Genomic DNA, 16,226 nt, shown 5'->3' with positions numbered 1-16,226 from the left:
GGGGGTGGGAAGCAAAATAACAAAAACCTCTTGTTTCCATTTCTTGGAGTTCATTTCGATAAACAGCATTTTATATGATGATATGCACATAGCCTATCTCCCGATTCTCCTGATAATGGTATGCAGTCATTCAATGGGTTTGGACAGGGAATTAATGTCAGATCACCAAGGCCTGGGCTGGGGAGCTCACTTTTCTTTGTCTCCCTCCAGGAGAATTCCTGAGTTTTGCTGATGACTTACTCTCTGGCCTGGGCACATCTTGCGTTGCTGCTGGTCGAAGCCACGGAGAGGTCCCTGAAGTCAATATCTACTCGGTCATCTTCAAGTGCCTGGAGCCTGATGGTCTCTACAAGTAAGATATGATGGGTATGTGGGGATTACAGAGCAGGAAAGATGATTTGAATCCTAGGAGGGCAGGCAGGATTACTTCTATTTAAGCCAGTGAAAATGTTTTGTCAGCCAGCATGTATGTGCACCTTGAAATGCAAAGGTTTAGATGCATGCGTTGGAGATGTGGTGGTGAGTCATAAAATCCCATATGCTCAGTTCAGAAAGGGCCTAGGAAAGCCAGACATTTAAAACCAACCCTTCCACTGATGAAGAATCTGCCACCCAGAGAGGAAGTGTCTTACCCAGAACCAGTGAGTAACATAGCAGTGGCTGGAATGGGAATCTGTACCCACTGCACTTTTCTGTCTTCCATGCAGATTATATGAATATATCTGGTATATATATACATATATATACTATACACACATACATACATACATGTACACACAGGTCCTTTTTGAGTATATTGAGTATCATGGAGTCATTGCATTTAAACTTCTGAAAATGCAAGAGGAAGTCACTGTGAAATTCTCTTAGAAGTCTCACAAAAGGGACTCAAATTACATGGTTGTATGGGTGGAGTCGTCACAAGCTATAACATAGAAATCTAAAGAGTAATTATGAAAGTATGACTACCTTAGTAACTTAGAAGCTGCACTTTGGAGGTTTATTAGTTATTCAACATTCAACTATTTCATTCAGTGATTCATTCACTCATCTATCTATCCTCCATTAGTCTCTCCATCCATCCATCCATCCATCCATGCATCCACCCATTCAGCCAATCATCCATGATATTTGATGAGATGGTGTACAAGCTGTCTGCTTGGGGATGAACTTCTAATAAAGTTATTCAAGGATAAGTATTAGACAGTATCCTTGTTCCTTTTGTTGCCCTTGTGGTAGTAATTATTTCTTCACCTTCCACCCTACCCATCCTCCAAGTGATCAGAAAGAAAGCAACTAACAGCATCTAATCTTCTCTGGTGGGTCTTGTCTGTTAAGTCAGAAAGAGGTACTCCATCTTTGAATAGAACTCAAAGGGACTTGGTGTTATCCAGGCTAAGGCCTACAGCTCCATTACATAGAGAACCATGAAATACAGTCCCCAGCCAATGAATGTGGTGGGGCTGACAAATCAGCTATAATTCTTCAACAGTGACAAAACACTTTTCCTGGCCCCTCCTCTCACTCACTACCTGGCACCAATTCTCCTTCCCATTTCTTGAAGGGGTAAAATCTTCCCCGATCCATAACTCATCTTCTCTATCTCAGAGCCCTTCTTCGTCATCTCTACTTATTTATTTATTTTTGAAATTGATCTGGACCGTTCTGACAAGGAGCCAGAGTACTGTTTGGAACAGTCTCTCATCCCACTGGCGGCTCTCCTCCCGTGAAGTCTGACCTACTCAGTCTCTAATTTTAAAATAGCCCCGGTGTCTGTTCTTGGGCTTTCTCAGTTTCTGCTTGCTCCTTCCTTCCCAAAAGTTGCTTTCTTCCCCTTGAGCCAAAAAGGTCTCATATGTGGCAGTGCAGAAGAACAGAAGGCTTTGATGACAGGTTGGGCTGGGTGTGAGTTCCTGATTCAATCAACCGACCCCCAAGCAACTCAATTCTCTCCATTCTCTGTGACAGTTTTCTCCTCTAGAAACAGAGGCTGGTGATCTTAGAGGGTTAGAGAGAAGAGTATTAAATTCAGAAGCTTCAAGAACAGAGCTTCGCAGAAGGCCTGGACATAGGAGGCCAGTGGGGAGTGTTAGTCATTTTCTTCCCATTGCCATGTCTTCGCTCAGTGCTCGGTTATTGGTGTCCCTCTCAAGGACAATACCGGAGGAGGTGATTCTATGTAGCAAGTTGGCATTCCACTAACTTTGAAAGGAATGGCCTTCTATAATCCTTCAGGAGAGAAAGAAAAAAAAATGAAACGATGGATCGAGAGGTGAAGAGGGTCAAAAAACGGTGAGTTTACATCAAAAACAAATTCAGACACCAAATTCTACCTGTTTACAGAAAGACTCAGCTGATTGGAGAACCAGCTTCTCCATCATGAAGGCTGTATTTACTTCTTGCTACTATCATTTCTGTCTTGGGGACCTTGGGTTCACACTGTTCATATCCTCTCTCTGTTCTGAAACTTCAGCATCTTTAACATGAAGACCTTTTAGATCCTGCACAGCTTCTGCTGTAAGATTCATTCTCTAACTCTTTCTCCCTTATTTTCCTACAAAGGTCCAGCCCTTCCAACTTAGTTATTTCTCTCACTTTCGTTTTTCTCTGACCATTTCTCTCTGCTTGCAACCCTTTCTGGGCATTTGCTATATGGATTCCTGTCTTTGTTTTGTAGTCTCCTTATTACTCCTTTGCTTTTCTATTTATTTTCTCTGTTCTATTTTTAGTTGAACTTCTCTAAATCACTCCACATCTTTTTCTGGGTCTTTCTGTTTCTGTGTCTTTCTCTCTCTCTCTGTACTTCTCTGTTTCCCCAATCTCTCTCTCCCCTACCCCCATTTCCATTCTCTCTCTTCATTCTACCTAGGAGGGAAAATTGTTCTTGCAGCCTTTCTAGCCATGTAATTTCACACAGTGCCTCGGGAGTCAAGGCTGATTTTCTGTCCTAAGTTCACCCTAGTGTAACAAAACAGAAACATTAGCACCCGTGCTCTATTTAAATTGAATTTCCTTGTTTGTTTCATTTGTTTTGCTTTGAATGAAAACAAACAAGAGCAGCAGAGGGAGAGGGTCTCCAGAAGGTCTAACAGAGAGGCCAGCTTCAGTTCCCTTGGGATGCTGGAGTCCGAGGGTGATCCCAAGTGAAAATCTCTCCTCAGGACCAATGTCTGAGGCCAGGCTGGGCATCTGGGGTCCCTGTTTCTGTCTGGCTAAAGGCCTAACCATCCTTCTTGTAAGTTGTTCTCCAATTTCCTATTGCCCAAGGTAATTAGCCTCTGTCTTGTCTTGGCTGCCTTGCCTTTCGCTACTCATGGATGGCTGCCAAAGGGTCACCAGTGAGCATGCCAACAGCAGCCAGACCTGATTCCTGGGGTGGGGGACTCATTCCCACACACCCAGAGGCTTGCCTCAGGCCCACCCTCACCTCTCTGTCTCCAGTGTTATGAAAGGAATGTCAAAGGAGCCAGAGTACTGCCTCCCGGTGCCAGCTTCCATGGTGGGAACAGAGTTTCAGAGGAGAGAGTCCTTCATAGGAGGCTGGTAGAGTAGAAGAAGAAAAATCCAACAAACAAAAAGGAAAACAAGAAAAAAAATCCAAGACTACGGAGAGGGGAGGGCATCTCATACACACAAAACCCCAAGACCCTAAGGTCAAAAGTCAGATGTCAGTTCTCTTGGCTCTCTGTACTAGTTCAGGCCAGTTCCTCCTCCTTCTCTGGCCTGCATGTTCTCTCTGTGTAGGGAAAGGCTAGACTCAGTAGGTTTTAAGATTCATACATGAAGGTAGGTAAAGAAAGTCCAAACTAAGCTACTGATTCTCAGGGCTGCCATCACTGTCTGGATGGTACTAGTAGTCCTGTTTTATTGAGGATTTATTTGTGGCAGGAGCTAGTCTGCTGTACAATACCATGTCTGTAAACTTATCTCCAGATTTCTATATCTTTATGTCTTTTTTGATTGTTCCTTCCTTCTTCTTCTTCCTCTTCTTCCTGTCCTGTCTTCCTTCCTTCCTTCCTTCCTTCCTTCCTTCCTTCCTTCCTTCCTTCCTTCCTTCCTTCTCTCTTAGATATGTAGAAGTTGTGGGAATGAGATTATGGAAGCTGTAATCCTCTATACTAGATCTCTGCCCAGGTAGGCTGAAAAATACATGGGAAACACATTTTCACTCCTTCTACCCAAAGCTACATGCCTGTTACTAAATTCCAAAGTTTTGTCCTTACTCTCCAGTTCCCACAGTGCCATGCCAAAAGTTAAGTCCCTAGCCTACCTGAGGACACCTGCTCTTCCCTAGAGACATACACTCAGTGAAGTGGTTAAGATGCTTTTGATGTTAGAGCTTCTTTGCTGAGTGGTTTCTCAATCTCCAGGCTCCTGTGTTTCTGTGAGAAGTTGAGGCTACTGGCTCAAAGATAATATTTCAAAAGCCTAGGGAACATGGAACCTTGGATGGACACCACCTCTCCATAGGTACTGCCTGGGAAGAACATTGCAGAAATAGTTAATGTCCCTATCATGGATGTTATTATTATATATTAGATAAAATCCTATTATTGTTCATTTTTCCTGCTTTATCCCATTCCTCTGTTGATGTCATGAATCATCACAGAACTTGCTGGTAGCATCATCAGGACCTCTCCAGAGCTGGCTTTCAAAACACTTGCCCAGACAATGGAAGGTTGGCCAGGGATTGAGAATCATCCTGCCCCTTGCCCTAAATGTCTATGATTTTCCTCTTTGGAGGTCTCAGGTTCTAGAAGAAGGTTTGCAAACAAATGTCCCATACTTCAGAGCTACATATCTCAAGAGATGGAAGAGATGAGGAGATAAACCCAAGTCCCTGGCAGTGGGGGGAGACACACAAGGGTCTGTATCCAGATGAGTTTCGTTCAGATCACAGCTAGATGCACCAATGACCCCATCTGTTTAGTGGAGTCCTGAGCCATATGAAGAAGAGACGTTTTCTGTGCTAAACGGGGCTGTTTTCAGACTCAGAACCCATATGAGGTGCAACTGCCACCAGTCAGTCTAGGCCACACCAAGAAAAGAGAGACCTAACAGCGGTGCTGTCCTGCTGTTTCCTAGCTTTTTCTTTCCAAATGTGAAATCTTACGGCTTTTTTCTTTTCAATCCTTCTGTCCTCACTCATTCCCCCTTCTTTTCCTCCCTCCCTTCTTTCAACCTTACCTTTCTCTGATACTCACCTCTCTTTTGCTTTCCTTCCTTCCTTCTTCCTTCCCTTCTTTTCTCCCTCTATCCCCACTTCCTTCTCTCCCTTCCTGGTTATCCTCTCCTATTTTTATCTCTTCTTTTTTTTCTGTTTGGTCCATTTCCCTTCACTTCTTTCTCTTCTTTTCTTGTTGTTGCTTTCGTGTTCATCAATGCTACTTCAACTCCATGTCTGATTTCCTGTCAATCCATTTCTGATTTTTCTCTCTTTGTTTGTTTCGTGTGTGTTCCTCTCTTCTGCATTCTCTTCCTGTGCCTTGAATCCCTTATCGTTGTCTTGTACCATCCTAGAATCTCTCTCTTTTCCCATCCTCCTTTGCTTTTTTTCCTCTCTCTCCTTTTACCCACTGCTACATCCCATTCCAGTTTAGGTGTCTAGGTCTCGGCCTATTGTTAGGCTCTGCTAACTAGGCAGCTGAGTATGGCCAAAGGTCCTGGGGGACAGGCACCGTTGATGTCCCTAAACTGGAGTGGAAGGTGAACTTGGCTTGGCTGTGGTGCCCAGTCCTACTGGTCACAGAATAAGGGTGAGGGGGTGCAGCCTAGTGATTCAGTTCCATCTAACAGCAGGTCACACTGACCTCTCCAGAAGTGCACAGTTGGGGCCCTAGAGAGGGGAAGAGCTCTCCTCAAGCCAGAAGCAAATACAGCCATGCAAACCAAGCCAAGAGAGACTCATAGAGGAAAAATAATGCTGTTTTTCAGCCGACAGACAGTAAGGCTCCTCAAACCTGCTGGGGACTCTCAGGCAGTCTATTTCTTTCCTTGGACTGCATCAGGATTTCATCCAGGAATGGGACATGGGCCAGGGCTCGAGGACAGGGCAGAGACTACTCATGTAACCTCATGGTAGGGGTGGGCAAGAATTGAGGCTGTGCTGCAGAGCAAGACCTTGAATGCCAAGCAGAGGAGCTGGACTTTTTCCTGCAGGCAATAGGGAGCCAGAAGAGACATTGAGGAGGGTCACGGTGTATTTTAATCTGTGATTTGTGGTAACAATTCCTGACTACAGTATAAAGAATGGCTTGGGTCAAGTTGAGTGTTAGGGAGGCCACTGGTCACAGATTGAAACGGAAGGTGGAGACCCCATAACCGGAGACTCCACACGTCTGTTCTGAGTAAGGAATATGCCCAATGGACAGCATACCCTCCATTCAGTTATGCCAATGTCTGGATGCAGCTTCTCCTTTTTCTTCATAAATAACTGCATTTCAGAGTGCTGGAGAAAACGTTTATATTCCTTGGCCACCTACAGAGTTATCCTCACCCTAAGGTGGGCACTGGGGATGCAGCACTGACTGAGCTAGACGAAGTCTCTGTGCTCATGGAGTTCACAGTCATGGCAATGATACAGCGAGGGGAGCAGGTTATTGCATGGAGCTGTTCTTCATGCCCTTAGGGGAATGCCCAGGTGCCGTGAGTGTACCACAGCAGAAACACCATCCCAACCAGGGGATGGCTCTGCTGACAAGTCTTCCCGAGGCACTGAAAGGAAGGACTGTCGTGGGTCAAACTAGGTCTCTCCCAAATCCTCAGAACATGGCTGTATTTGGAAACAGGCTTCGCAGATGTGATTATTCTACAGGTCAAGATGATATCATACTGGATTAGGTTAGTCCCTAAATCCAATGACTGATGTCATTTCAAACGGTGAGGAGGACATCAGGAACACACACAGAGAAGGTACACAAAGGAGGATGTGTTGGGGATTTTAGTTGTGCTATTCCAACCCATGGAACACCTGGGTTAGAAAAGACAAGGAAGGATTCTTCCTGAGAGCTGTCAAGAGAGCCTGGCCCTGTTAGCACCTTGATTTCAGATATCCAGAAGAGTGAGATAATGTATTTCTTTTGTTCAAAGCCACCATATTTGTGGTTATTAGTTTTTTAATGATTACCAGAAGTAACTATTATGAGGCTCAACAAGGTTTCCAGCAGAGGACAAATGGCAGGACAGCTGGATAGCAAGAGAGAGTATATAGCTAGGGTGGGGAGAGCCTGAGAAATTAGAAAGCTAGGGGCTACAGACCACATCAGAAGTGTTGTGGAGGCCAGGCACTGGCGGCTCATGCCTGTAATCCTAAACTAGTCAGGAGTCTGAGATATAAGGATCATGGTTCAAAGCCAACCCAGGCAGGAAAGTCTGTGAGATTCTTATCTCTTCAATTAACCAGCAAAAACAACTGGAAAGGAAGCAGTGGTTCTAAGTGGTAGAGCAAAAAAAGCTAACCTTGTCACCTGAGTTCAAGCCCCAGTATGGGCACACACACACACACACACACACACACACACACACACACACACACACACACACACACACACACACACACACACACACACACACACACACACACACACACACACACACGGACTTACAGGACTGTGGGAAAGCTTCAAGAGAGAATAGTATGAATAAGCTTCATGATTCCAGAAGGGAGGTGATTTGTAATGGAAAGACCAAACACCTAAACAAAGCCCAGAGAGGAAGAGGTCACCAAAGACCCTAGAAATGATGCTCCTAAGGAATACTTGAATAACATGGACTGTTTTGAATATTTTGAGTATCTTTAAGTAGTTGTACAAAGGGGTTGCCATTCAACAAAGGAGCTGATAAATACAGTGCGTCTTGATCAGTGTCACCCCTTCCCACATACCCGCCCACCCCTTCCAACCCATCCCTTTCCTCGCTTGTCTTCATTTTTTAGGATACGTATGGAATTTTTTTGGCCATTTAACAAAGCAGTTTATACATACAAGGCATCCTGATCGGTGTCATGCCTTCAATATTTTCACCCGCCTTGGAACCACTCCTTCCCTTATTTTCCTTAATGTTGTGGTATAGACAATGAATTCACGTTTTTAGAAAGAGACTCAGGACTCTAAACCAATTGTTTTCAACATCTAAAAGAACTGTGTGGGTGTTAGAGGGCCAAGCTGTGTTCATTGTCACCCCACAAATGGGACAGTGGTACAACCACACAGTCAATTTCAGCTTGACATCAGGAAGCATATGTCACAGGTGCTCAATTGACATGAAATCTCAGGGGACAGTGAGACCCCTTGCTGGGGTGGCAGAGAGTCACTGGAGAGGAGAAGAACTCAATTGGACTTTCCAAGGTGAAACTGGACAGTGACATGGACTGGTCAGTGTGCTTGGGAGCAGGGAATCATGTGGGCTATGGTGGACTAAAAATGGAGCAGTGAGTGCGTAGAGTCTGCTACTCCCTAGCGCTTGAGAATGCTGACCTCTTACTGACAAGTCTGAAGGCAGAATTCTAGCTGTTTAAGTGAAGCTCCCAGCTAGTATGTTGTCAACCAATTTTAAATGGGCCATATAAAAGCCAACCGTATCAATTACCTATAGGTCTTTATCTGGGTAACTCTAGGTCACTCCCTTTCTGTTTACAGACAAGGAAGCTTGGGAGACCCCCTAGGCTTTCTAGTCAAGCATAGCCAAGATTCCCAAACCATAGTTCTTCCCAGGAATCCATGACAGTCACTTTCTACTTTAGCATCGCCTTGTAGGGACAATTTTTAGAGATAGTTCAACATCAGGATAAGTTTCTTCAGTGGAGTCACAAGCTCCACCTAGGCTCTGTACTCTTTTTTATTGTAGTTGTTGTTTCTTTTGTTGTTGTTGTTTTATGCCCTAGAAGACTACGTAAAGAGTTCTGTCTTTCTTAACCTCAGTTTCCTCCTTATTACAATAAAGTCCCTTCCTGCTTTGGCCATCTAGGACTTTAGGAATGAGCCCAGGCTGGAGGCCAAGCTCCTCGATTTTTCCCCCCTGCTCTTGGCTGTGGGCTTAACACTGCCTTTCCCAGTCTCTCACCTCTATCTGTGGAGGAGGCTGTTGCTGTGAGCAAACTTGAGGTCATCACTGGGAAGGTGTTAGTGGACTGCAGGGGATCACCATTAATGATGTGTAGAGAGTCAGAGGCAAGACAGAATCCAGACTTCTGGCATTTTTCTTTATTTTTTGTTCTCCTTCCCCCCCTCCCTCCCCCAAGGACAGACTCCTCCATTTACCAACAACTCCAATGGGCTTTCATATTTGAATCAAGAACAGTGGTTCCCGAGGCCATAAATATCACTGACCCAATGTTCTTATGTGCAGAGAAAACCATGCTGTTAGTGGGAGGGCGGGGCTGGACCAGGACTCTTAACTCCACATTTCTCCCACTACTGCTCTCTTGTCTTAGATCTAAGCTTTGGTGGGCCTGCCATTATCCTGAGTGTCTGAGAGGCTAAGACCATGAGGTCATGCTATCCTTCTAGCTGTGAAAGGCACTTACTTTCCTTAGTTTACAGTTTCTATATCTGTAAAGTGGGGTGTTGCTATTTCCTGTCTGAGAGCTTGATTGCGAGACAAATACAGAAAAGTCAGCATATGCAGACCTCCCAGGCATGTTCAGTATGATATCAAATACACACCAACTATGATAAGATCATTCATTAAACTGGGTATGATCACACATACTGTATGTAATCTTACCACTAGGGAGTTTGAGGCAGGAGGATTATAACAGATAAGTAGATAGACATAGATAGATAGATAGATAGATAGATAGATAGATAGATAGATAGATAGATAGATAGATAGATAGATAGATTTAATAGGTCTTCATCTGATGTGACCAAGAATGTTTGTCTAATTGTCCTGCCTACATACAGTTAATCAAACTTCTCTGCTGTCTATGAGCAACTCCTAAGAGTCCTTTGGATATACAATATGGCCAACTTAGGGCCTTGTTTTCTAAGCAAAATGTATGACATTTTTTGGCTATTCCTTGAACCCATCCCTAACATAGTTTTTTTGTTGTTGTTGTTTTGTTTTGTTTTGTTGGGGGGTCCTGCTATGGGGCCTGAACTCTGGGCCTGGGCGCTGTCCCTCAGCTCTTCAGCTCAAGGCTAGCATTCTACCACCTGAGCCACAGCGTCACTTCTGGCTTTTTTTTTTTCTGCTCATGTGGTGCTGAGGAATCGAACCCAGGGCCTCATGCATGCAAGGCAAGAACCGTACCACTGAGCCACCTTCCCAGCCCCCCTCCCAATATAGTTTTTGCAGTGATCCAAATTTTGCAGTGATCCAAAACTAGGAAAAGTTTCAGAAACCATGTGCTATATACCAATGAATCCTGGCACTTGGCAGGTACTAAATCAGATTAATGATAGGTACTGCAGGTCAAATGATTACAGTCAGTCTTTCATGTAAACAACTATAGCAATTAGCCAAGTAGAAAGCAATGATGTGGTCCCTATCTGCCACTGACTGCCATTACAAACCATCCCTCAGCCTAGGCTGCTACATGCCAGCTCTGTGCTAAGATCTTCAGGCTGTTTGAAGAATATGACACCCTCGGCACTGGATGCAATTAAATCTCATTTTATAGATAAATAAGTTATGAAAGTCTAGGGCTGGGAAGGTGGCTCAGTGGTAGAGCACACATAAGCACCACATAAGCCAAAAGAAAAGAGCCGGAAGTGGCACTGTGGCTCAAGTGGTAGAGCACTAGCCTTGAGCTGAAAAGCTGAGGGATAGCGCCTAGGCCCAGAGTTCAGGCCCCATAGTGGGAACCAAAAAAAAAAAAAATAGTGTGAAAGTCTAAAAGTGACTTTCTAATGGTACCTAACTGGTAAAGGGCAGAATTATGATTCTGACACAAGATGTCTGTCTATCTGGCTTCAAAGCTCAAATTTGTATATTCCTTTGCATTTCTTTCTTAGACAGTGATCAAATTGGAATTTGAATCTCTCTCTTTTTTTGCAGGGAAAGACAGTTCTAGCATTTGAATTCAGGGCCTCATGCTGTCCTTTAGCTTTTTTTTGGACAAGGCTGGCACTTTACCAGTTGAGTCTACTTTCAGCTTTTGGCTTGCTAATTGGAGATAAGAGTCTCTTGGACTTTCCTGGCCTGGGCAGGCTTTGAACTATGATCCTCAGGTCTCAGCTTCCTGAGTAGCTATGATTATAGGCATAAGTCACTGGCACTTAGCTCCCACAAAGATATTATTCACATGGAGCCTTGATTATTCCAACCTCAATTCTATGTTCTATATTCCAGAACCTGAACAGCTGTGAGAAAGCCACATATAGATTTCCAAAAGATCTCTTTGGCATATGACCTAAGAGCTGGAAAGTCTAATGATAGTGAGACTAGGTAGGAGTATGTAATAGTAATATACAGTGATATCTATATCTCTATAGATGTAGATACTGATATATACTGATAGCAAGTCTGAACTAAAAGAGGTAATACATGGAGAGGAGGACCCATAGGTTGTGAGGTTGTGCTCCAAGTTTTCTTTGGAAATCTACCAAAAGATATTTAATTGCATAGGCTCAATGAGAAGATATATTTTAAGATTTGAGCTTTTTTATTTTTATGTTCACTTTTTGAAATTTTTAAAATTATCTGTAAGTAGTTGTACAAAGGGGAACAGTTTAGCATATTGATTTGTGAGTACAACACATCTTGGTCAATATCTCCTCTTCCAGCATTCTTCTTTCTATCTCTCCCAATCCCACCCATCTCCTGGAATTACCGAGTTCCATTTTCACATTCAAGATCTGAATCTTGAAGAGCTGGGTTGAAGTACTGACCCTCCTAGTTTGTAGCTGGATGACCGTTGTAAAACAACGTTTAACCTTGGAGGCAAAGTCTTACCTTGCATCCAAAAAAATGGAAATAATAAGTTATACTTCAAAATTCACGTGTGCACTTTTAAAATTATTTCTGCCACGCAGAAGGGGCTCTATTCCTGTGAACTTCTACCTCTCCTTCCTGTTTGTCCATTTTCTTCGCTCCTATTGCTGTATGAATTCATATTAATTCTCTGTCTCTCTTTCTCTCTCCCTCCTTCACTGCCTAACTTCCCTTTCTTGGTCCCTCTTTCCCCAGGATGCCAGAAATGAAATAACATTCTTTGCATGTTTGTTCCAAACCTCCTGGCAGCCATCCCACAGACCCCTGGCTGGGTCAGGACTGATTTGCATTAGCATGTGTGAGGCCAGCTGAGAAGGGGGTGAGGGGGAGAGGCCCTGTTTTCAGGGATTCTTGCCAGAAGAAGTTACTATTTCTTCCTGGGAAACATGCTCAGATTAAAACAAGCAAGGAAGGCCCTGGGGGAACTGTTTTGCTGGTGGCGGTGGCGAGGTGCAGGTCTGACTCCCACAGCTGTATCTACCTCCCCTCTTCGCTCTTATCCTGGGCCTGTCCCCAGAAATCTCTCATCCTAAGTGTGTAGGAACTTAATACTATTAAATAATGCTTTCTATTGTCCTGGATGAGAGCACAGGAGTAAGGAGGATACTTGGAAGCCACAGCTTAAATAAGAAGCTAAATACACACACACACACACACACACACACACACACACACACACACACACACATACACACATACACACAATGTAAAATAATGCATCTATTTTAAATTTTATTTAAAATTTATTTGTTTAAAAAGCAGAAGTAACCCTCAGAGATCTGGGGTTTTCTGTTGTTGTTTGTTTTGTTATGTTTTTCTATCATCTCTTGAACTTTCGTATATTACGTTCTATTGGAGTCATCACTCCCTTCCAGGAATCTCAATATCCTTGTCCAAATCCAGATAACCGCTGGCACGCCATGGAGGGCCCTCTGGAGCTATCTCACAACCACCATTGACATCACAGAATGTACCGTTGTTTGCTGAGTCCTGATTAGACAACCTCTCCTAATTACCCATGGCTTCTCCCAGTCCTTACCCCAAATATGTCTTCTTCGGGAGACTTTCTCCTTCTCCTTCATGATAGTGTTGATGTGCATACTTTGGAGTTCCCATAAAACATTTGGTGAGCCGGTTGGATACTTTAAAAGTATCAAAGAAGTTCAAAATATACCTTATCTAATCATCTCCACAAGAGCATTCTCCCCCATTTTTCAAAGGAGAAAACCTAAGCTCAGAGAATGAAATGGATTGGCTAAAGAACATGGTACAGGCAGGTGGCAGATCCAGGATTTGAACTCAGGCTGTTCCCAATCACTTACTGATTTAGCCCAGAGTGTGGGCTGTCACTCACCACAAGGATTGGCCCAGAGTACAGCTCTTCCCCTACTGAGTAACATCTATGTGTCCTTCAGTCCTCCACTGAAATGTTGCCTCCTCGGTATGTCACTCCTGACCCACATTCTGAATTCCCTGCCTCATTCCTTATTTAAACTTTGTGATGTATATTTACATGTGCTCAAGTATGCTCCTGTTTGATTTGGCAGTTCATGAGGCAACTACTGAGTCACTTTCATTTTTCTATGTACCCTTAACTGCATACACACACAGAAGGCAGTGTATATAAATATTTATTTTGTAATTAATAACTTATTGTAGAAATGAATGCATGTAACATTACTTCTAATTATAACTAGAAGGAGAAGGCACGCTCCTTCCCCGACTCCCGACCCCCTTACTTTTAGGGGTAAAAAAATAAAGGCCCGTGATAGTTTAATAAATTGGCCAAAGTCATGAAGAGAATGACAGGGCTAGTTTTTTGGAAAGCAAATCTTTTCTGAAACTATCCTCCCTTCCACTAAGTCCTTTGTAAGGAACACATAAATGAATCACTGTATTTGCCCGGAATTTCTTACTCTTCCAAGAGGAGCTAGATGTGTACATAAATTGTTGTTTCATAATTAAGCCAGTAAAAACTGGTGCACTGGTTCTGTAATGTTGTATAGATAGATCATGAGCTTTGGGAGAAAAGTGAAAAGACAGGCAGATTGGGGCAGTTATTTCGTAGCCTGGACTGACCTTTTCCTACCTTTCTTTGTTCACCTAATGTACACTATTCCCTAAGAGTAAACTGAGATGTGACTTCCTCCCTGTTAGCTTTGGTGTGTATTTCATTACTTTCTGAGTGTCTATTTCTCTGTAATGTTGTACACAGTCTTCTTAGAATGCAGAGATGAACAAGACAATTGTCCCTGCTTCCACAGAACTCACAATAATATGTGGTTAGTGATGTCAGAGCCAGGGTCAGGGAGGAAAGACCTCTCTGGCCAGGGAAAGTAGACAGGAAATGTTGACATGACATTTTAATTGAAATTTAAGGAATGATTAAGATCAATGAAGACAGAGAGAGAATGGAAAGTGCTTTTCCAGGGAGAGGAAGTCATATGTGTAGAGTTATTAAGGAACAGCCTGGCAAGTTTACAAACTCTACTTGGGTCATCATAGCATACTAGAACAAAGAAGTTGACAGGTGTCAAGTCATGAAGGGGCTCTAGACCCAGCTAACAAATGTGGACTTTACTGTGAAGGTTAAAAAGGATTCTTAAGGGACTTGAACCAGATGCTTGGTAGACTTGCTGGATTTGCTCTTTAGAAACATAGCTCTAAGTGATCTATGGGTGATCTTTTCTTCGTGAGACAGAGCAGTGTGGGAAGCAAGTTGGGAAGGACTCTGGTTACCTTATGGGGGTAATGTCACCACCCAGTGATGGGAAGCAGGGACAGGATATGAAGGGTCTACTTTAACCACATTTGGGGCTAGAGAAATGGTTCTTCTTGAGCACTGTGATCCCAAAAGGAGTAAGGGTAAGGAAAACCAGATAAAACTGAAGGCAAAAAAAAAAAAAATAGATTGTCCTCAAAAGTCTTGTTTCCCCAACTGTACAGATGAGGAAATACAAACTCACAGGGCTGAAGCCCAGAGCAGTCTATTACCTTGGTCGTCTTCATGCTAATGCTAAGGATCCTTAACTACTGTCCTGTGCAGCCACCTTTTACCCTCAGTCTGTCTCTGGAACTTAGGGTAAGGTAGAGGACTCAACAGAGGTAGAGAAGTCAAGGGGATTGGTGAGAAGGGTCACAGAATGAACAGGCTGACATGAATTGCAAAGCAGGCTAGCTCTGAGTCTCAGCTTCAGATTTGGGCATGTACTGAGCCAACGACACCGAGATTCATTGTTGCACAGTGATGAAAAAATGGGTGTCAAATAAGCTAGAGATCACAAGTGCCGTGTGCCATCATAGTCTCTGGACCAAGGCAAATCTTATGGAGCTGCTTCTTCCTACCCTCCAAAAGAGGGGAATAGTTTTGTCTTCAAAGTCAAGGTGAATGCAGAACCCTCGACCAGCACTTGATAAAGTGCCAACTCTATCACCCTCCCCCTTCATGTCCTTGATTTTTAAAAGCCCCCTTCACCACCCTCCTCACAAACAGCAAATTCTCTGAATTCAAACGTGGGCAATCAACCCTGCTTTGTCTTGCTTTCAAGGTTATTTGTGCAGTAAGCTTTGCCAAGTGTACATCCATAGGTGTCAGGGATGGATGTGTTCGTTTGTTTGTTTTAATCAAGCAGACTAAAATAAAAACCAGGACGGTAGGCAGAAAGTATAATAGTCCACACTGGGTGTGTGTGTCACCAGGCAGGATTGATGTCAGTACTCTGCCACATTTGCTTCAGGGATCTTCCTTTGCTCTTGAAAGACATGTAAATGAAGGAGTCACTTGAAGACTACTTTGTCCTTTCTCACTAGCCTCAATCTCCCCCTCACTTTCCCCCAGAAAATACCCCACTGTCTAATCCACAGGGCAAACTTGATTTACGTATGCTTGTTTGTTCTTTCGTTTGCACCATCACTTCTGGTTTCATACATTAACAAGTTGGAGCTGTCGCTGTTTCTGGCTGACACGTGCAGCTTGGATTGTTTTTGTTTATTGTTTCATACTAGTTTCTGTAATAGCCATCTATTCCATAAAACCAAAGCACAAAATATACCCACTGGGTTTTATTTCTTTCCTGGAAACCTACCCTTCCCCCCTTTTTAGGTCAATACCTATAAGAAAATAAATATTTTAATAATGTTTTCTTCTAATCTTGTGCTTACGCAAAGTCTTACGTCTCCGAAAGCTTGTCCAGCCCTAGCAAGGTCTTATCTGGGCCGGATCCCCCAGTCACACCCAGTTAGCTTGATGCCCCATTCTGGTAACTCAAGGTTTCTAAGTCCAATGTGTCCAGTTG

The 16,226-nt window shown here is 43.5% G+C and overlaps 1 protein-coding gene across 3 annotated transcripts in view; it reads left to right on the top strand.

Annotated features, from left to right (window-relative positions):
* The window catches only part of Astn2 (astrotactin 2), an 886,217-nt gene that overhangs the window by 830,732 nt on the left and 39,259 nt on the right, over positions 1–16,226 (top strand). For all 3 annotated transcript variants that reach the window (XM_070012528.1, XM_070012521.1, XM_070012512.1), the window contains one exon: positions 211–352. In XM_070012528.1, coding sequence (XP_069868629.1) covers positions 211–352 — 142 coding nt within the window. The remainder of the gene's footprint in view (positions 1–210; positions 353–16,226) is intronic.

The sequence above is a fragment of the Dipodomys merriami genome, unplaced genomic scaffold (genome assembly GCF_024711535.1).
Source record: "Dipodomys merriami isolate MVZ:Mamm:240054 unplaced genomic scaffold, mDipMer1.0.p SCAF_11, whole genome shotgun sequence".
Lineage (NCBI taxonomy): Eukaryota > Metazoa > Chordata > Mammalia > Rodentia > Heteromyidae > Dipodomys > Dipodomys merriami.
The sequence above is the reverse complement of the archived record's forward strand: the minus strand, read 5'-3'. Positions and strand labels throughout refer to the sequence as shown.